Consider the following 22756-nt stretch of genomic DNA (forward strand, 5'->3'; position numbering starts at 1 on the left):
TCTCACTCTCTCTCTCTCTCTCTCTTTCTCTTTCTTTGGCATTTGCTGCATGCAAATAAGTATCTTTTGTCCGCCTTTCAATTAGCGTTCGCATAAATATTTACTCAAATGATAAGAACCAAACAACAGTTTTACAACACACAAAAATGTAAATAGGAAGAAAATCAATTGCCCATTACGAAATAAATAGGAAAAACTCACAGAATTGTTTTGGCTGCTGCGGTTGTTTCTTCTGCTATAAATACGTAATGAAAATGAAATGTAAACAAAACTATCGATCGACTGCAAATACTTTTGAGATGAAATCTCTATCTCTTCTGCGGTATTTACTTGATTCGGCCACAAATCAATGATGCTCTTGTCAAAGCATTTTTAATTATGACAATTTTTGTTTTTTGGTGCGTTTTCTTGTGCGTAAACAGAGCATGTAAACACAGCATTATAAAAAGAATCTTTTGCCTGAGAGCAATCGCTATCTATCTATCTATGCCAAATTTAAACTCATGGCCCGACAGCGATGAAAATTCTTTGTGCCATTGACCAACATTTGTTTTTTTTTGCCTACTGCGACGAGTATGAAAAATTGAAATGAAAATGTTGAAAATGAAAATAAGATTGAGTCTGAGGACAAAACACACAGGCCATAAATTTCAATCAAAAATCCCGTCTGATGTAAGCAATTAAATTGCAAATAATTTATGATGTTCAGTGAAATGCTTAGCAGACAATCCACAAAATTAATGCATCAAAGAGGCAACATTTTTCAAGTCAATATTGTTCTACATTATATTATATACATATTATATTTTCAAGTCTGCTTAACTATGAAAATAAAAGAGTTCATGAGCTTAATTTGTTAATTTAAATCGTAGAATGAAATGCTTACAGAAATGCAACATTTCCAAGTCAATAATTGATATAGCTTTAATATTTTCCATTCCATTTTTAACTATGAAAATAAAAAGATCATAAACTAAAATCGAAATATGCTTAGAAAACAATACTCAATATTAATGCATCAAAGAGACATCTGTTTCAAGACAATTCTATATTATATTATTATATATATATTATATTTTTAAGTTTACTTTTCAACTATGAAAATAAATACAAACAAAAATTAAAGAAAAACTTAGAAAACAACACTCAATATTAATGCATCAAAACGGCAACTTGAATTATTCTTTTTTATATTATACACGTTTTATATTTTCAAGACTATTTTTCAACTTTAAAAACAATTAAGTTTATTAGCTCACGTTTTTAACTAAAATCGAAAATGTGCCTAGAAAGAAATACTTAAAAAACAACACTCGATATTAATGCATCAAAGAAACAACTTTTTCTGGTCATTTCTATATTTTCATTTTATATTTTCAATTACATTTTTTAACTACCAAAAATAAAAAAGGTGATTAGCTCAAGTTGTTAACTAAAATCGAAAATGTACGAAGAATAAAATGCTTATAGAAATGCAACATTTCCAAGTCAATAATTTATATATATTTTATATTTTTAATTCCATTTTTAACAATGAAAGATGTTCACTAAAATCGAAAATGTGTTTAGAAAGAAATTCTTACAAAACAACACTCAACATTAATGCATTATTGTATTCATTTTTTATATTTCCATTTTATATTTTCAATTCCATTTTTCAACTACAAAAATAAAAAAGTTGATTAGCTCAAGTTGTTAATTAAAATCGAAAATGTGCGTAATTAATAAGTGTGATTAAAAGTTGTTTGTGCTTAGCACTTTATCCATGATCTAAACGAGCAAATGCTCGAAATAAATGACTAAAACAATTTCCATAATCGCATATCAAATGCGAGAGTCTGGGGCAAGGTTTTTATGGGGGCGTTTGTAATAATTTTTTCTCTCGTTGTTGTTGTTGTTGTTGGTTTTGTTGTTTACGCATTTTGTGCCCCCCGAATTATTAACGTGCAATAATTTAGAGTATTTTGTTGCTGCTGCCGCTCAAACTTCGTAACATGACACGCAACATTGTAACAGTGACACCAAATAAATTTTGCTATGAAAAATTTAACAAGCAACACCAACAGAAACAACAACAGCAACAAGGCAATTGGCATTGCTAATGCTTATTGTTGTTGCTTTGACTTGCTTTGAATTTAATTTCTGTGACAAGGCGACGCGCTAAATTTGTTTACGCCGACTGAGACTCAATGACTCCCAAGCATTGAGGGGGGGAAAGAGTGTAAATGCGGGACGGGGGCATGCGGCATGCAGGCGGTTGGCACACATTTTACACTTGGCGTTGTTGTTGTTGTTGTGTGGCTGCTGCTACTTTATTTTATTTTATCTTATACTCTTTTTTTTCGGGCTGCATTCAAATATGAGCAAAACACTGCGAGTGACACACTTTGCAGCACCACCAACAGCAACAGCAGCAGCAGCCACATCAGCTAGCGGCGCCTCTTACGAGTTGAAAGAAAACAACAACAACAACAGAAAGAGAAGTAAAAGCCAAACCGCAACGCCAAATGCCGGCAACACTCAAAGTTTGGCCCCCATGGCGGCTACGAAATATTTTTATATAAAACTTATATGTGAATATATATTTAGATATATGTATATATTCATGCATCAAAAAATAGCACACATACAACAAAGCTATCAACACGACGGAGCCAACTATTTTAATGATCAGGTGTTAAACTTAATTGAAGTAATTAATCTACATATTTAAAACTAAAAGTTATTCTGCTGCAGTCACAACAAATTTACAACAAGTTGTCGACTTTATAAGATAAGTATTAATGGCTGTAATCTGTTGCAATTATGCCCTAATTTTTATGAAAATAAATGTGTTTGCAACCACCTGACTCAGTAATGTGGCACACCTAAAAAAAAGTTTGCAAAATAAGTAAATACAATTGTAAATTATATTTTGTTTAATATTATTCATAATTTGCTACAAAATGTTATAAAAATATTCCATTTACACTCAGAGCTTAATTTCTAATTATTGTTGTAAGTTACTAATTTGAAAATAAATTCAAAGAATATAATAAAAATATTTCATTTAAATTCAATGCATATATTTAATAATATATAATATTTTTACAAAAATTCGTTTAGAGTTCAATTGTGAACTGTATTATTTTTAATCCTAAATTGATATAATCAGCAAATACAATAAGAGTTTTACTTCAACTCGCAACTAAAGTTTTTACTTTGACTTTATTTTTGATTTGAATTTTAAATCATATTTTTTTTAGTACTTTTCATTAGAATCTTTTATAAGAATATAGGTAGAAAATATAATGATAATCGACTCAAATTTGCAGGCATATTTATACTATATTCATTTAGATATATTTTGTATTTGTTTCTTACTTATTTGTAATACTTTTTTTCAATGCACTTAACAAAATTGTAATAAATGTTTAGCTTAAGTTTATGCTCCCTCTAAACTATCTATAAACAATAGCCATATTAATATATTTTGAAATAGTTTCTTACTTATTTTTAATACTTTTATCTCCTTATCGAAATTATAATAAATGTTCTACTCTAATTTACAGCCTTAGTTTATGCTCTCTTGAATATATTTCTTCGCAAATTCCCTTAGAGCATTAAAACTTCGACTTTTTGGTTTCTATGTCAACTGAATTTTTGTATTTCTGTTTTTTTTTTAGTTTTTTTTTTTGGTGGGCGCTACAACATAAATGTGTGTCATCATTCGTTGCTGTTGTTGTTATTTCGATGTTGATTCCGATGGGTTGGCTCCCATGCTTACAGTCTGCTTGTTGTTTGGTTTTGTTTTGTTTTGTTTTCAATTCAACATTTGCATTTGTGGCACACACGGAGGCAAAAGCTTTAGTCATAACAAACTTATGCGCAACGTTGCCCGGTTGCAGGTTTCAAATATGATTCCAGCGCATACACAACGACAACAACAACGACAACAACAAAATAAATAAAGTCAGTGAACGAAAAAAAAAAATGCTGTTTGACCTATTTTCACGTTGCCAGCGCAAAAGCAGGAAGCAAATTTGACGCCATTTGCAATTGGCAGACTCAGAGTCAGATTCACAGTCAGGACACAGCAGACAAGTCAACTGCAAAATGGGTCAACTGGATCCTCTGCTTAAAGTCTGTGCCAGCGAAAGTGTTCAGAATAAAACAGAAAAAAGATAATCATTTTGTATGTGAATATATGCTCAATTTGACTTGATTAGGCCTCGAAGCGATGGCATATCAATTGATTTGAAGGGCTCCAATATTTGGGTGAAAGCTACGCCGATGGTCACGTAACCAATTAAAGAAACGCGCACGCAAAACTAAATAAATAGAAACCTAATAGACAGAGAAGAAAAAGAAGAAGAGAGGAGAATGTGCAAAGTTCCATTGTTGGTAATGATAGTTAGCAAAAGGTTTTTTTTTTGGAGGGAGCTCAGCTTCTTCCCAGCCGAAAAAACAAACACGACACAACAAATTGTTTGGGCCTACTGGTAATTACCATTGGCATAAATTTCGTCATGACGATGGTCAATAAACTTGCCCCGAACGTTGTCTCATATTTGGACTCGGGTTCGGATTTGTTTTGGGTTTGGTTTTTGGCTTTTTCGTTGTTGTTTCGTCTTCGTTTTTTGTTGTTGCTGGGTTGACTTGACCGACTCTCAAGTGGCTGGCAACGGCATTTATTTTGGACTCATGACGAAATCAAACGCGTCTCTCCCCACCTGCGTTCTCCCTACGCTCTTTCATAAATAAATTAAGTCTGACACGCATTGAAGTTGAGGTTTTATTACGGGTTCTTAGAACCTTTCATAGGCATAACTTATTAACTTAGTAACGTAAGCTCTTCGTCTAAGATCTGCATCTTCAACTTTAGAGTATCTAAATGTCGGTGGCCACAAAACCAAACAGAAAACTATTCTATCTTGTCTCATTTTATGGTTAATTTTCGAGTGAATTTCGTTTTTTTGGGTATTCGTATGGTTTCTGTTTTGATTGTCGGCATTTTCCTCCACCTCCATCTCCATCGACAGCACGGCAAAAGAGAATCCCCAAAAAGATTGGATTCAAATTACCGTTTTTTCAGGCTTCGCTGCACGACGACGACGCCACAAAAGGAATAAAATACACACACAAATACACACATGAATTTTTCGAGTTAGACTAAAGTTCGTTTGCCTCTCCCTCTCTGTTGCTCTTTCCCTGTGTGGCACCACCAAGTTTGTTGACCTTCAGCCGGCGCAAAAAAACACGAAGAAGACAAAAAAAAAGGTAGACAACTCTCTGGGCAAAGGCAAAGGCAAAGGATCACCTGTTGCACCAGCTGCTGCTGTTGCTGCTGCTGTTGCGGCGAGACGAGACGAGACTACAAGAATGTTGTTATTGGAGAGCGAGACAATGAACCCTCAATGCCGTGCACTGAAATTTCAACACCTCCAGACACACACAGAGAGAGAGAAGGGAGAGGGAGAAGGAAGCAAAGCCGAGAGCATAAAAAAACAGACAGACTGAAATGCCGGCAAAGCAAACCCCATGCTTTGATTAAAAAAGAGATACGCGCTTCGAAAATAACAGAAATTCTTCTTAAATTATACGTTGCACAGCGGCAAAGAATAAAACAAAATACAAAAGAAGAACAATAATTGTTGACAACTTTGCTTCGAAGATCAAGCACAATTCGAATCAAGAGTGAGCAGAAATTTATTTGTATTTATTGGCCTACTCCCCCGACTGATTCACTCAAAAATAAATTCTTACATAATAACTGGACAAAAGCTAAAAGATTGACAAGTGGATTGCAATTGCTGAAATTGAGCCGCAAGCAAAGCGAAAATATTTAAATGCGTTTGTTACCCTGTTCAAATAAAAATAAAAAAACACACACACACAGCCGCACTTGAGGAAAAAGTATACAACAAAAAAGCGGGAGAGCGAGAGAAAAGAAGAGAAAAAAAAAACCGAATACAACCCAAACAGTTTTGGAAGAGTCAAACGGGATCAACGGCTCGACTCGACTCGACTCGCGTTCGTTCCCGAAAGTTGAATAACCCAAATGGGCGTATAAACAACACACAACAACAACAAAAATACACACACAAAAAAACGCCGGGAGACAACGTTTCTCTCTCTCTTTTTGGGTTATTCTCTCTCTCGTTGAATTTCAAGATTATTTTGCATAATATTATATGGAAAAGTGACGCATCGTTGTGACAAGATCAAACCCCCTCCTGAGGGGACACGACGGTGTGATTAATACGCTATTCTAGAGAATGACGACGCAGGCGCAACCTCCACATCACATAATGATGCTGATGAGGGTCTTTAAACCTCTAAGTAATCAATGCGAATACGCATTTAGCAACTTAAGAACGTCGCCGTAAGTAGTTCGATATATTGACCATATCCAATTGCATTTCCGATGCGCATAAACTACTCCTAAACTCTTCATCCCTCTTTTTGTGGGTCGCAACCCCTGTCAAGGATTTCTTTTCATTGCATTGAAAATCTTCTAGCAAAGCGACACTCAACCTCCTTCTCTCTCTCACTCTCTTTGAGCTGGTGAAATTTATGCGAGAGTTTCCTGTTTCAATTAAATTTTATTAGTGGCGATAAAATTTTACGAGCGTTCATTGTAATCGACAAAAATGTCAAGCAAAATGCCAATGAAAATGTTAAGCAATTTCATTGCGTTCGCTGCGCACTACAAAAATTGTTTGCCAAAGTTCAACTCAGACAACAAACATAACTTAGAGCAAAAAAAAAATACATAGATATATAAGTAAAATTGAATTTGAAAACACGTACGCAAAGGAATTTCAAGAATTTTTGCATTGATTTCCCTAAAATTTGTTGGATAAACACTTTTTCGTTTTCTACGTCATCAACTCAGAGAAGAAGCTGCGTGAGGACAACGGAATGAATGAATGAATGAACGCTAAGAGAGTGTGTAGTATGCTATATGCTATATTTACATTATGACGTCGTACAAAGACGCCCACATGCTGCTGCCAACAACAACAACAACAAGAGAGAGAGAGAGAAAAAAACACGCCCAATACTCCAGCAGCGGCAGTTTTACGCCCACGCCTCTTTTTGGGAGCAATGTGATAATGGCCAGGCTGCTAATGAAACCCACAGCTGTTTGGCAATGAGCTGGGCGCGAGAGCTAGGCTAAAGTGTGAAGAGGGAATGGGAAGAGGGAAGCGGGAAGAGGGGATGAGAAGGCCGGCAAAGCGAGCAAATAAGTGGGAAGCCATAAATATGAGACTACACTGAGAGAGCAAGAAATGTGGCATGAAAAGCGAATACGAAAATGAGTCAAATAAAATTGAAAAGGTTTTTCTTTCCGGGTAAATGTGTAAAAAGGCGGCTTAGCCAACACACACACACACACAGCGGAGTCGCCTGATAAATGCTGAATGCCTTAAAGGAAATAATGCTACGTAAGCAAACAAACAAACAAAACGTCGACAGACAGAGTTGGAAAGACAAACGGCCAGACGAACTCAACTTACTCACATTACGTATACGCAGCGTGCGATGACGACAAAATAGAACACAACGCAACACAACACAAGATTGCGTACCAGATGCCATTAAAACGGAAGCAGCGCCAACGCCCACAAAAGCCGACACGCCCACTGGAGCCCCTCCAAAGAAATATGGCAAAAAGGGCGCAAGAAAAAAAAACTGCGGAAGGTGGCAAAACTTGCAAAGCTAAATCTAAAGCTAAGACTGAGACTGAGAATGAGACTGAGAATGAGATGAAGCGGCTGCTTTTTTTTTGTTTTTTGCATGCTGCGCCGTAAAACTTAATTTAATCGCGTAATTTACGCATGATTGGCATCGAAAGCGTTTCACACAGTCTTGAAAGCGTTTTTTTCTTGGTCGTTCTTTTTTTTGTAGCGCTTTCGAAATGTAAATAAAAACGAAAATAGACAGAGAGAGAGAGAAGGAGAGAGGGCGATGCGTAAAAATGCGTGATGACGTCGCCGCCTACGCAAGGAGAAGAAGAAGAAGCAACAGTGGCAGCGAAAAAAACGCGCCAAGGAAGCTCGAAATTGATACGAAACTCAGAAAAAAAAGCTGAGAAAAGCGAAATAAACAAAACAAAAATCGAAATATATAGACGCCAAAAGCGCGAACAAACTCAACATAACGGGGCACGAAACAACAACAACAACAACATGAAACAAATACGCACACACACAAAACAAAATGGCGGCCATATTGCGTCGTAGTTTTTCGCCCTCCACCCCCTCAATTTCTGCTTGTGGCGCTGCTTCTTTTTCTTGATTATTTTCAATGAACAGCTTGGGCGACTGCCATTTTGTTTTTAGTAGTAATACTAGTTGTATCTCGCTCACACCATCATCTCGATATCGCAGAAGTATCTTTTCTGCTTTCGGCGTCGTCTTTTTTTTAGGGCTTTCGACCCGGCCGGCAAAACTAATGGACACATTGATAGAAATACGCTTTCATAGTAATTTCTAGGGCGCGCAGCATCCACAGCAGGAGAAAGTGTGTGTGCGAGTGTGTATTCGTGTGTGTGTGTTTACATTAGATAAAAAGTATCTTCAAACATTTTCCAAACTGCCAAAGGAATTTATCGAAAAGTTCGCGTTCGACTTGGAAAACATTTGGAAAAACTCTTTGATTGGAGTAACATGTTATTTTCAACAACTGTCTTGAATACATGATTGTAAGGTTGCTAATTTAAATATTTAAAATCAAAAAAATAAAATTATCATTCCTTCTTAAAGCAGATCTCTTATAAAAACACATTAAGTGTTAATTGAAGTTTAAAAATAATTAAGTTGAAAATATATTTAAAATAAAACAAAACTAAATTTTTACTTGTTGTCATACATATTTTATTGATCTTAAAAAATGTAAAAAAGTATATATGAAATTTTTCTTGTGTCAAACAAATTTGATTATAAAACATATTTATTAATTTGATTTTAAGGCTATAAATAAAATGTTATTTGGATTAACTTATTTTAAAATGTAGATTTTATGTTCAAATTGTCAAATTTTTAAGAATACGAGAATGTAATATGAACTAATTTTGGACGTTTACAAATTTTGCTAGACAAACGAATATTTTATTTATTAAGAATTCCGATTTAAGCTTAAAGATTTAATTTTCAATAATATATATATTTTATCAACTGTTTTTATATACATACGAATGACAAATGTATCTTAACGACAATTTTATGGCTTTGAAATTTTCTATTTTATTTTAAATACTTCAAATAAAAAGATTAAACATATTGATTGTATTTGGAAAAGCAATTTAGTTCAATAAACGATATTTTCATTGACATAATATTTGATATAAAAATGAAATTCGTGGCTATTGTTGAATTTAATTTCTCTGAAAATTGAATAGCAATAAAAAGATGCTTTCCGCTACAAATCCATAAATTTATTAATATATTTTCCGCACATTCGGTGCTAACACATATCCATAAAATTACCAATATATTGGAGCTTATGCTGAGCTTCAAAAGCGGTTCTTCTTTCAAGTCCAGATGCACTTAATTCCACGCATATTTTCAAGCTAATCTTTGGAATTTTCTTTTGCCTTGCCACGGTTTTCACTCAAATCAGACTTTTTGCGCAACACAATCAATTGAGTTATTGATAAACAACAATGTTGATGAAAGAAGCTAATCTGGCAAAGCGGAGAGTGAAGTGTGGAGAGCATAATCAAGACATTATCATAAAGTTATCGCTGCAGCAGCTTATTCAATTATCGCGCACATTTGTGCAGAGTATGTGTGTGTGTGTGTGTGCAGTGAAATCGCTTTCCACTCGCAAGTGATTTTGAGTTTTGAGTTGAGTTGAGTTGGAGTTCGCTCTCGAACAAATTCGAAGCAGCAGCTGTGATAAGCCATATACGATAAGCATACGAGATTTACAATCGCACTGCGTCGTTGGGGATTTCACGATTTGATATGTGTCGGATACTTGAGCTGCTGCTGTTGCTGCTGCTGTTGTTGATTCCCCTTGGGGGAGCAGCAACGCTTGTGGAGTAAGTTGCCACTGTCAACTGCTCCACACAAATCTGTTGAAATCAACAGCAGCTTGCAGCTTGCAGCAGCAGCAAAACTGTTGCAGTTTCACATCCACTTCAAATTATAATCAAATTGGTTGCCTCGGGGCAGCAGCAACTGTTGCAATGCATTTGCCTGCCACACACACACACACACACACACACACGCACAACTGCACATCAAACAATTGTTGTGCCCTCTTTCCACCAACTTTGGCCCCTTTTTTTTGCCTCTGCTGCTGCTGTCGAACATTTTAATTTGATTAAATTTCATGTGACCCAAATACCGGAAACAGTTATTTTTGGTTGCCCCAGACGCCGCTGCCCCAAAGTGACAATGGCCGCAACATTATGAACAAAAAAAAGAACACAAAAATTGTATAGAAGAAGAAGAAGCAGCAGCAGAAGATGAAAACAACAGTGGAGCAAAATCAAGTTAAGGGTGGGGCAGCAAATCAAGGGTGGAGGGAGACAGAGACAGCGACAGAGACAGCGAGAAGTAGAGTTGTGGGGGTGTTTGATTATGCTGCCAGGGTTGCCCCAACAAAGCACAAATAACAATGTCGATGACGTTGCCGCGTCGCGACGTTGCTGACGTTGATATCTTCTCTCTCACTCTCTCTTTTTTTCTATACGATTTTTCGCTGTGCGCTGCCAACATGAAAAGCAATTTTCATGCGTGGCTTCTTCTTTGTTAAATACGTCTACTCAAGTGTGTGCGTGTGTCTCCGTGTGTGTTTGTGTGTGTGTGTGTCAGCGGGCGGTCAACGCTGCTGCGTATTTCCGCCACACAAAACCCAAACTCCAGGCACCAAGCGAGTGAGAGAGCAAGAGCAAGAGAGCGAGCCGGTTTTTCTTCAAAGGCAAAGGCAAAAATATCAAGACACACTCACACATACGCACACACACAGAGGCAGCAAACAAGCTGACAATCAGCTCAGAGCGTGCGTAAAGTGCGTAACTGTCGCTGTGGCTCCGTTTATTTTATATATTTTTTTTGTCCTCTTCTTCGTTACTCAAACGGGTTTCTGCGGGAGACAACAACAACAACAGCAGCTGCGCTGCTCTCGCCTCCACATTGCGTACGGCATCTCTGTCGGCAATTTGGCATCTCTGTCGCACACACGCTCTTTGCTTGGGCTCGCTTTCATGGTGTGTACAGCTGTTTTCTGTTTATCTCGCACTTTCCGCTTCTTCTTTACATTCGTGTTTTTGTTTACGTTCTGTGGCACGCACACGACCCAGCACTGTCATCTCCCCCCTTCCCCATCTCTTGCTCTTCGCCTGTAACTGAGAGCGTATGCGTGTGTTTTGCGTTTGTGTGCGTTCGCTTGGCAACTTGATTACTTTGATAGAGACTGTGTCTCTTTTTTTCGGTGGAGAGTGGGTAGCAAACTAACTTTGTCCTGCATTTCAGATTACACTGTACTTTGTACTCCTTCTCCCTCACTCACTCTCTCTCCATATTGCGCAGCAAAGTTCCTTAAAGCTTTTGAAGTCGCTTAAAGCTTTGCGTCGTAGAAACTCGAGCATTACCTAATAACGTTTTAGCTACGCATCAAGCTCAAGCAACGCTTTCACTTTTAAATTAAGTCATAATTTTATACGCAAAAAAGCCGAACAAAGGCCAACACAGAAAAAAGAAGAGAAAAAAAACTATTTAACCTACATTTTTGTTTGAGCGTAAAATAAAAAAAAACTGCGCAGATGATAAAAGAAAAAGACGCACACAACAAAACAGCGTGAGTTGGAGCGTTAAATTTGATTGAGACTTGTTGGTCTCTTTATCAAGTGGTTTTTAAGGTATTTTAACTGTTTCCCCCACAACAACAACAGCAACAACAACAAAAAGCCGCAAATGCTTTTCAAAGAGACTTCCGGAAAGGAATGTCAACTAATATAATAAAATGTATATAATAATTATTTTCACTCCGTAAGGTATTTGTAAAAAGGAAATAAATATTCAAACATTAAATTGCCAAGTATTTATAATTATGCATTATAATTTGTTTGAATTTAACATGTAAACAACATTAATTTTAATACAGGTAATAAACACAGTAAGCAATACTGAATCAGCGACTTTAATTGATAGGGAAAACAAAAAGCTTAAATCACAAAAAGTTGTCAATACTTTAGGGAATTCCCCCGATTCGTAGAATTTCCCCTTTGGACATTTTTGCATTGATTTCGAAAAGAAATACCCAATAATTAAAAAAAAGTGCTTTGAATTTTTTCATTTATAATGTGATTTTTTATGTACTTTATTTTCTAATCATTTATTATATTCCTTACATTTCTTTTCTTTAAATTAATTTGTATTGTTTTAGATTCAATTATTCTAATAAAGTATTTTAATTAAAAGTACTTCAACCAAGCTTTGCGTTTAAGTTTTTAAGTATTTTAATTGGAAGTACTTAAACTAAATTTGGACTCTTTTAAGTTGTCCTTTTTTCGCGAATTCTTATAAAGGAAATATATATTTTTATATTTTTGTTTTCCTTGCAATTTTATGCAACGCACCTTTGAATTATCTCTTCTGATGTTGGCCACATGCTTCGTCAGCAGTTACGCCTGCTGCCAATAATCTATTCAATCTGCGCGTTTATGAGGCATTTGCCGCGCACTTTGTGTGAAAATGTCTCGGCAGCGATCCCTACTTCATAAATAAAAGAAAAACCAATACCAAATGGCAACCCGAAACGTGTTCGTTCCCGTCTCATTTGCTGTTCCCGATTCAGTTTCCCATTTCCATTTCCATTGCCATGCCTCGCTTAAGCGTTTGGCAATCCTGTCTCGGGATATAACTACAACTCACTGAAAGTGTGTGTGTGTGTGTGTAGAGTGTGTGTGTTTGTGTGTGTGTGTGTGTGTGTGTGTAGAGTGTGTGTTGGACTGCCTGCTGTTTGGCCTGGCTAACGACCTGACTCGGGGTCTCGGGGATTCGCTTGTTTCGCCTGCTGCATTGCTATGGTTTTATGATAGCGGCAAACATTTTTTGGCTGATTTTTTTGTTCGGCCTGCGTGCTGTTTGCCTTTTTTCCACTCGTCGTTGTCGTCTTCGTTTTTTTTGTTTTTAGTTATTTTTTTGTCGAACAACCAAAACCGAGAGAAAAAATGACAGGCTGGCAGGTCACTTGAACTCTGCAGTGAACCCTTGTTTATGTCCAGGTCGATTCGGGGTCGACTCTGGGTCGGGTTTTGGGTCGTCCACATTTTGCTGCACTCTAATGACTAATCAACCTTGTGGCCCAATCCAGCAGCAGCAGGTAGAGGAGCGTCTCCGACTTCGACTTGAGCAAAATGCTGCCTCCTCCTTCTCAACAAAAAACCGCGTGCTCTAATTGGAAACGATAAATTAGAGACAGTGAAGTATCAGTACTTGGTATCATAAATAATTGAACAAACTGCGCTCAGCGAATGCAAACAGAAAGTATCGTATGGTATTTGGCATTTTATTTTATTTGATGTGACTGGAAATTCTTTTTCAATTTTTGACCTTTTCTTTCTATGTACATACATACATATAATATATTTCACTTTATCACTGCCTCAGGTTGAACGACATTTTGCGGCCCGCTTAATTGTTTGTTGAACTTGTCTCCATTTACAGATGTCATCGTGTGACGAAAAGTCTGAAGAATGTTGCCAGTTCAAATATCGTTTTGTATAGATATCATTTCTTTCTGTCGACCCAAATGCCCAGTTATGGCCAGCAAAAGTGACAAATGACTCATTTTGTAATGTACAACAGTGGATCTCATGTTGTTCTTTAGCAAAAAAAACGAAAGAAACAAAGACAACATCAGTCGCTTCCTCAAAAAGCAAACTTGTTTTGTTAACAATCTGTGTGTGTGTGTGTGTTAAGGGAGAGGTGAGACGTGGCTTTATTCTAAAGCCAAAAGGGAGTCCAAAAAAAATAAAACTGAAACTGAAGGTGAGCCCAAAAAAAAACAACACACAAAAAACTGAAATAGTCGAAAAACCAAAATCTAAACGACTTTCAAAAAATACAAAATGTAAAAAAAAACAAAAAACTGCAGGCAGCTTTTTGAAGGGGGGGGATTTTTGGTTGTAGCGGGCTTTAATGGTTTGGCTTTTGCCGCTTTATAGCGGCCTTAAAAGCAACAACACCACAAATGCACACCTGACAAAAGAGAGAAGTGTGTGTGTACGAGTGTGTGTGTGTGTGGCACCTTGGTATGTGGGTCAATTTGAAATGGTTTTTGATCAACGTCAAAGCGCCGCTTGAATTGAATGACTGATAAATCGTACACAGATAAATACCAAACATATATTGATAAATTGAAGCTTTTAACATATTTTCAAATGTAGCTTAACGATTATTAAATTATCAAGTTTTAAGGGAAAAGTGAAAGGATTTCCTACTTTCCAAAAGACTCAAATCCTTGGAGCGCCCTTTCACTTGGTTTGCAATTTATAAATATAAATACAATTTCCTTGAGCTTGAGAGTTGAGAGTTGGCTGTGCCTGCAGCTGACAAACAGCTCTGGCAACCTTTACCAACCTCACAGAACTTGTTAAACTACAGTTAAAAGCATTTTTCACTTTCTTTTGGGTCAACATATAAACTGTTTATTTTTTTGCAGCGTTTCTGTCAGCTGACAGTGAAGTCAGAGCGTTGTCAGTGCCATTGCCAATGACATGGTCAACAGTTTATATATATATATTTTTTTGTTCGTGCAATGCTTTTCGACTGATGAAAAAATACTCGTACAGAAATACACAAAATGAAATGAAATGCGTTGCTCCATTAATTTTAAAACGCGCTCAAAGTGCGCGACTGCACTTTATATTCTCTCCTAAATACTTTTAATTTACGACCAAAATGGGTCGAAAGAAAGAGAGAGAGAAATACAGAAACTAATTGTAAGACAAATGACGAATGAAAGTAAAGTAAGAATTGAAAGCGAATCATACCAAAAATTGACAGTTTCTTGGTAAACGAAGACACACATGAGAAACTATGTCAGAGAGCAAGTTGCGTGTGTTTCAATGTCATTAAAATAAATGTACTTTTAAATACACAACGAGACTGCGGAAGTGTGAGCAAACAAAACAACATCAAAAATCTCGAGGGAGTCCAGTTAAAGTAACCGCAGTTAACGCACTTATAAAGTAAGAGGAAAAGAAAAAAGGAAGAAATACAAAAATAAAACTTGATAAATGGCGCCTGACATTTGCCCAGACAGTTGAGCTTAGTATACTCTACTCGTATTGTGTTTGTTGTGCGTTGCCCTTTAATTATATTAGGCTGGCAAATTATATACGACTCCTGGGCTGAGGGCAAACTGATTCATTGGCTGGTAATTAGGCGGCTGACGCGGCGTATACGTCATCGTAATTGAAATGAAAATGCGAGCAACAAGTTTCTCGTTCACAAATAACCTTAGAATAAATTGCCTCACGTTTCCGTCACACACACACACACACACAACTACACTCATAGAGAGCCGGCCAAACTAGTTGGGGAGTGTATAAGTGTATGTGTGTGTTTGTGTGTGTGTTTACTCGCCATAAACAAAAGGCTGTTGCTCAAGTCGAATTCAAATTCAAATTCAAAATATCGTACATATTTTGTTGTTGTTGTCGACTGCGTTTTCCACATTTTTACAACAAGCTAAACAACAATGGATCATTGTATAAAATATGAAACTGGCTCGAACTGGCAGCCAAAAAAAAAACACACACACACAAAACATAAAACACACGTGAGCATCACATGCGAGGACAAGCATAGATACAGATACATTTACTCAGATACAGATACAGCTTTTCTATATATTTTTTTTTGTCTTTTCTTTGCTGCTGATTCTCCCCTTCTCTCTCTCTCTCTCTCGCTCTCGTTGAGTTCATCGTGGAAGTTTGTATTACGATTACGAAACCAATTGTTGATTGACTTACGATGAGCGGCAATCGCTATATAGCTATAGCTACAAAATAAACATAAAGCTTCGATTTAGCTTTTTGACTCTCTGCACATCAGGTCACATTTCGTTGTTTTGTTTTCAGTTTTTTTTTTCTGCTTTTTTCTCCGCTTTTTTTGGGTGTGTTTTGTGTAAATTATTGACTAGCGCTTGATGAGGTCATAAGCGACTTGTAAGGGCTCAAATGAAACTGACATTGAGCATTCAGTGTTCAGTGTTCAGTGTTCAGTATTCAACATTTTAAGACATATTGATTGTACTATTAACGCAAGTTTTCAAAGTGAACTGAGTATAAAATAAAGTAGAAAAAAGTAAAAAAAAAGTATAACATTTTGTAGAAAATAGAGTAGAAAAAACATTACTAAATTTTAAATTGTTTAAAATGAAACGATCTAGTGACAATCGCATTAACTTAAAAGTATATCTTGCTTAAAGAAATATAAATCTATTAAACTAAAACGCATTTCTACTTTGTAAAAATACAAATCTATTAAATACTTTTTAAAGATACAAAGTTTCCACTTTATGCTGCACAAAAGTTTGTAAAATTCATGTAACGATTGTTTATTGTTTTTGTTGTGCGTCGTTCTATGCTTTCAAATAGCTGAACTCAGGGTCAAACAAATAGTTGAGAAATATATTTTTCAAATACAGCATAGAAAAAAAACAACAACTATAGTGTGTGTCCGCTCGGAGCGTTGCGCATCTGTTGGATACATTGAGTCCCAACACACACACACACACACATACGCACACACTCGTTGAGGCACACACCCATGTAAGCACTAACTGAGATATATTGACAAGCCACACGGAACAGATACGCGCAGCTGAGTTGGCATTGAGACTGGGTATCTGTAGCTACATCTACATCTATATCTGTAGATGTATCTGTATCTGTAGCTGTAGCTGTCGCTATGCATTTGTGTAGCTCGTTGTTAGCACACGCCCCAGAGTGCAGTGCAGTGCAGCAACAATTGCAAAACGTACGAGTATTTAGCGATTATTAGTTGCAAAGCTGCGGGCTGCAAAACAATAATAACAGCTAAAAGAAAAACAAAAACATCACAAGTGTAGGAAGTAAATGAGATAAACGAAACTGAGAGAGAGACAGAGAGAGAGAAAGATGTGGCGACAGATAAAGAGAGAGCGCAAAAGGTGAATTCGAAAACGCAGTTTGAGGCTGTTTGTTGCCGGTCTCAGTCAGGGGCCGGCTGTAGATACATTTGTATCTGTAGCATGCAGGCGAGCGTACGTACGCTTATCTAACTATCAATGACATCCAACTACAAGCCGTAGCTATTTTTATATATGTTTCTCCTGGCTGACTTATGACGCAATTAAGCGAAAACAATTCCTATGTTCATGAGCGCCAGTCTGGCAAAATAATCTATATAATTAGCTATCAAGCATTAGAATTGTGAGAAATTTAAATTGAACGTACGAACTTGTTATGTGTATCTACAAAAAGAGAGACAGAGAAGAGACAGAGACGGAGAAAGAGAGCGAGAGCGAGGAAGATACAAATACGTTTCCACGTATGTTGAGTGTTTATTTAACCCTGAACATTGCTTATTTTTTTCTGTTATTTGTCTATCGAATTCTTGCACGAATTTAATGCTAAACAACATTTCTATTACGACATCGTCGCGGCATCGTCATTGCCATCAACAACGAAGCATCGAAGCATCAAAGCATCGGAACATCGTAGATCGGGGCTTCGAAATCGAGCAATTCTACTTATAAAAGTTGAACCCCCCCATGAATGATGCTTCACTCTGGCATAGAAATCGTGCGGGTCGCTCTTGGAGTGACGTAATTGTATTTTTGGGGCTGTGGCCTGGAGACGCCACAAAAAAGCATTATTACACACACACACACACGTACTAGAAAAACGTGAGCAATGATGAGTTGAAAACACACACACACACCACAAAAATGCAACCAGTGGGTTAGCAACCCACCAAATATAGCACAAAATTTCTATTTTGGACTTTTCATCGATGATGATCGACTCAATTGAGTCTCAGGAATGTTCACAAAATAACACACGATTATTTCTAAAATCAAATAATTGTGTGTTCGAGAACAAGCGTCATGAAGTTGGTGTTATTTTGATCTGCAAATGATTCATAAAGCCGAGGTTGCATTATTTATAAATCCACAGCTGACGATGATTTTCTTTGAAATATTTATAATATTATACATTTATTATTAAATATTGAATCAAATCGGTCAACGTTGATCTCGATGCATAAATCACAGCCGAATGACCATGGAGGACACTGAAATCAGGTCAAATGTGTGAGCATAAAATTCATTAAATTTTATGTTTGGCTGCAGCTTAAGATGTCGTCGTTGCTCTTCGCATTATAGTTATTGTGTTGGCTTTTTGTATTTAGGCCATCCAGGGCATTTGGCAGCTCAAGAAGTAGCAACGGCAGCAGAAGAAGGCCAACAGCACACACACAAACAGCACACCCGAGTTAACCCAGTTACGTGACTCTGAAAAGCGCGAAATGCGACCCTCAAAAGCAATTTTGCCAGTGACCAAGCAATGCAATGCAATTGCAGTGCACTGCACAAAAAGCATATGCACATAATGTATGCTCAACCCCACACAGATACACACACATAGATATATAACATAGCTACATATGTATTGCATGTAGTTTTATGTGCAGCAGCATACAACTCTGAGGCTGCGACTGCGATTGCGATTGGGGCTGGGGCTGGGGCTGAGGCTGACCTTGGCACAGTTTTGAGCAAAACGCCGCCAGCTGCACATTTGTCGTGTCGTGGGTGGACACAAACTGAAACCAAAAAAGCCAACCACCCACCCACCGCCACAAATGGGGGCAAGTCAAAGCTTTGATTTTATTTTATATGCACTGCATCGCAATCTCTTATAATTTTTTTTTTGTTCATACATCTTTTTGTGTTGAAAGCACATGCAAAACTGACAAATAATGAGACTAATAGTGGGTTATGCCTAAAACGACTAGAAATTTATATAAGGTAAGAGCTAGGAGGTTGCAATATTTTTAATAAAATAACTAATGACAATTTTATATTCTTTCTACAACTATTTAAATTCATATTTACATATATGAAGTGGTTTGAGCTTATTGAGTCAACTGAAACGGTAAGAGCTAGGAGGCTGCAAGTTTTTATAAAACAAATATAAAAAAGATTACTATTATAACTACTTTATTCTATATATAAAGTTATTCAGATTGAATATCAATGTAAAACTCAAACGATATGACCTAGGCGGTAATTTGTGAACGCATAGTTCAAATGGTAATAGCTAGGAGGCTGTAAATTTTGTATGAAACACAAATTTTTAAATTCCTTTTCATCTTCCATCTGTATATCAAGTTATTTAGTCGGATTGACTGACTAAACTATTATACAAAACTTAAACGATAAGACCTAAAGGTCAAATGGTAAGAGCTAGGAGGCTCCAAAGTTTTTAAATCACATAGTTAATGACATTTAAAAATCCTCCTCTAGCTGTTTTAATTCATATATATTTAAAGTAGTATTAGTTGACTGACAGACTAAACTGATAAGGTAAGTGCTAGAAGGCTGAAAGTTATATACAACACAGATCTTCAGAGAATAACTACTTTAATCTATATCTATAAAGTTGTTAAGCCTGATTGACTAAACTACCAATCTAAAACTGCGCTATCAATCTAAAACTAAAATGGTAGAACCTAGAAGGCTGCAATTTTAACATGATAATGGATCGGTAAGATATAGGAGGCTGCTTATTTTACAAATTCCAATTCTACCTATTTACATATATTTATACATAAAGTTATTTGTAATAATTGACTGGCAAATGAAATTAACGTACAGCACACATGGTAAGAGCTAAGAGGCTGCAACTTTAACACAACTTAGCTGATGACATTTTACATTTACTAAATGGGATTATTTCCTTAATACTTTCTATGTTTGACGTAACTGACACACCGATTATCTCTATTATTATCACCCACCTCAAAAGGTAAGAGCGAGGAGGCGTAATAGCAAAAAAGCTAATAGCTAATAAACCGATATTTCAAGCAACATTTACTACAGATATATATTTCGAAACTCACCTCATTGCCAATTGTGGTGATCTTGACAACGACCTCATCCTTGTTGACATCATGCTGGACCACATCGCCGCTCTGCTCGCGTCCATTGTAGGTGATAAAGATGCGTTGTCCCGGCTGCAATTGAATGCTCATTATGGAACGAAAACCGGGTCCAATCAGATCGGATTCACGGAACTCCTTTGTCATTGCATTGCGACGCAATGCCTGAGCCGGACTGATGTGAACGCTGGCAGCAGCGGCTGCGGCGGCGGCGGCGCGACGCGTCTCGACAATAACCGACTCGGAACCGGCGACGACGACGGAAGAAGAAGCATTAACGTTAGCGGGCAACGTTTGCGTTTTGAAATCGAATCGAACTATGTAACGCGTATCCGCATTCAATTGCGCATCGCCGGGCGCCAAGAATGTGGGCGGCGGCATCGGATCGGCGGACATTAGTGTGGGCGTCTTAACGTCCTGTATGACACCCGAATACCAAAGTCCGTCCGGACCCGGAGCACAGACTTTGGTGCCAATTATTGAGCGTTTGGCCAAACGGCGGCTGGTTGACATTTTTATGTTGTTTGTTTTTTTTACTGGAAAAAAGGGGAAGGTTGTTGTTGTTGTTGCGTGAACGCTTTTCTTTTTTAGGGGTAAATTGTTGTTTTTTTATTCCGCACTGTTCTTCGACTACAGAGTTTTCTTTTTAATTTGCCTTGGCACCAGCATTTTTAGCACTTTTCATTTTTCATTTGATTTGCTTTTTTATTGCACTTTTTATTACACTTTTATTTTATTTTGCACTTTGAGCTTTTTATTTTTGTTGCTTGCACTTTTGACAACTTGTTGCACACAGTTTTGGTTTTGATTGACGACAGTTTTCGATTTCTACTTCTTTTTTTTTTGTTGTTTAACTCAATTTGTAGACATTGATTTTGTTGAGCTCGCTGAGTTTTTTGATAATGTTCTTGTGATAAAGCTCCAGACAAAGCGTGACACGTTGATTCAAATGCTGATTGTAATCGAGACGCAGTTGCAAGGCTTGGACGGTTGCAAGGCGATGTTGTTGTAGTTGATGTTGATGTTGATGTTGATGATGCAAGGTGGCAGCATCATCGAACGTTTGGGGCAGCTTCACATGCTTTGTTGCCGTTGTTGTTGTGGTTGTTGATGTGTTGTTATTGCCTTTGGGCCTAAGCATAATCCAATTTGTGGCTGCTTCCTCTGGCTCTTGTTGGCCACGACGAAATCAATGCGCAAAGAAATGAACAACAAAAAAACCAAAACAGTCTCTTTGCTGTTGTTGTTGCCACATGCAACCGATATGTTTTTCAATTCGAAAACAACAAAATTTGAAATGTAGTTTGATTTGTGTGTTTTTTTCGTATTCTATTTATTGCTTGGTTTGCTTTCACGCTGCTTTCGCTGCCGGTCGTTTCACTTTTTCCTCGACAAAGTTTTTCTTTCTTTCTCTCTGAGAAACGCACACACACACAAACACACACTCACATACACTTGCAAAGCGTCAGAGAGCAAAATGGATGCAATCTGCTGCCGCTTTTTTGATGCTGCACGAACTTTTTTATTTTGCTTGTTGTTTGTTGTTGTTTGTTTTGTTGTTGTTGGGAATTACCCAATACTTTGTGTTGCTGTTGTTGTATTATTAACCAACAGTCAGTTGATATTTTCACATTTGAAATTGCATTTGTTGATTGTTCCAATACATATGTATATTTGTTTTATTGTATTTTGGTTTATTTGGCGTCTACGTTGACGACGACGACGTTGGCGACTCGCAAATAAAGCGCTTATCGGTCTGTACACGAGAGTTGGCTATCAAAGACTAAACGAGCGGCAACGAGTTACATTGGCGGCGCAGCAACGAGCAACATACACACACACACACACTCACACATACACATAGACTCTCTCATGCTCGCTGTTCATGTCGCTCTCTCGCTCGCTCGTTCGCTTGCTCTTTAGACTGCGCTCTCTCTGTTGCTGTTGCTGTGCTGCTTGCGTTTGTTTTATATTATGCTTTCACACACTCACACACACACCCATCCAAAACATGCATAGATATGCTTGTTGTGCGTACCTGCTGTTGGAAAACTATGCTGCTGTGTGTGTGAGTTTTCCACAGCATAATACGTAAAATACTTGAGCAACACAGCATGCTCTTGAAATCTTTGCAGTACAAAATGCATTTGTATGCTTGTATGCATGTACGTAGGCCTCAAATTAACTTAACAGACAAAATGTTAGTTTTTAACAGTGAATAAACATAAATATATACAACACACATACATAGTATATAATACATTCACATACAACAATATGTAGCTTAATTAAATTTGACACTCCCTGCTCTCAACCCCCGCCTCCGCATCAGCGCGTAATTATCGCCAATTTGTAGCTACGCAGTCTCGCTTATCACAATATAACAGTCACATATACAGTACATAAAGCACACACACACATTCATACTCTTTGTGACTGTGAGTCTATGACGCCATCGTCTGTTTGCCAGCATAACAGCAAATGTCGACGTAGACATCGATGTCGCTGTCGCTGTCTCCGTCGCTCTGCTCTACCAACCCCAACCCAAAAAAAACTACGCAGTTAACAAAAAGTTAAACACTTGTCAACATTTTTCACAACGTCAA

At 37.2% G+C, this 22756-nt stretch overlaps 2 protein-coding genes across 5 annotated transcripts in view; both read right to left on the minus strand.

Annotated features, from left to right (window-relative positions):
• The window catches only part of LOC132787074 (zinc finger protein 395), a 156800-nt gene extending 135829 nt beyond the window's left edge, over positions 1 to 20971 (minus strand). Inside the window, exon 1 of one of the 4 annotated variants that reach the window (XM_060793962.1) lies at positions 20112 to 20966. In XM_060793962.1, coding sequence (XP_060649945.1) covers positions 20112 to 20663 — 552 coding nt within the window. In that variant the 5' untranslated portion in view covers positions 20664 to 20966. Of the gene's footprint in view, positions 1 to 20111 lie in introns of all 4 variants that reach the window. The other 3 variants (XM_060793963.1, XM_060793964.1, XM_060793965.1) reach the window with 3 other exon arrangements.
• LOC132787081 (uncharacterized) lies at positions 20852 to 21926 on the minus strand. Its single transcript, XM_060793972.1, has one exon. It carries the CDS (start codon positions 21289 to 21291, stop codon positions 21001 to 21003), a length of 291 nt encoding a protein of 96 aa, XP_060649955.1. The 5' UTR covers positions 21292 to 21926; the 3' UTR covers positions 20852 to 21000.
• Between the last annotated feature and the right edge of the window lie 830 nt (positions 21927 to 22756).

Source organism: Drosophila nasuta, chromosome 2R, assembly GCF_023558535.2.
Source record: "Drosophila nasuta strain 15112-1781.00 chromosome 2R, ASM2355853v1, whole genome shotgun sequence".
Lineage (NCBI taxonomy): Eukaryota > Metazoa > Arthropoda > Insecta > Diptera > Drosophilidae > Drosophila > Drosophila nasuta.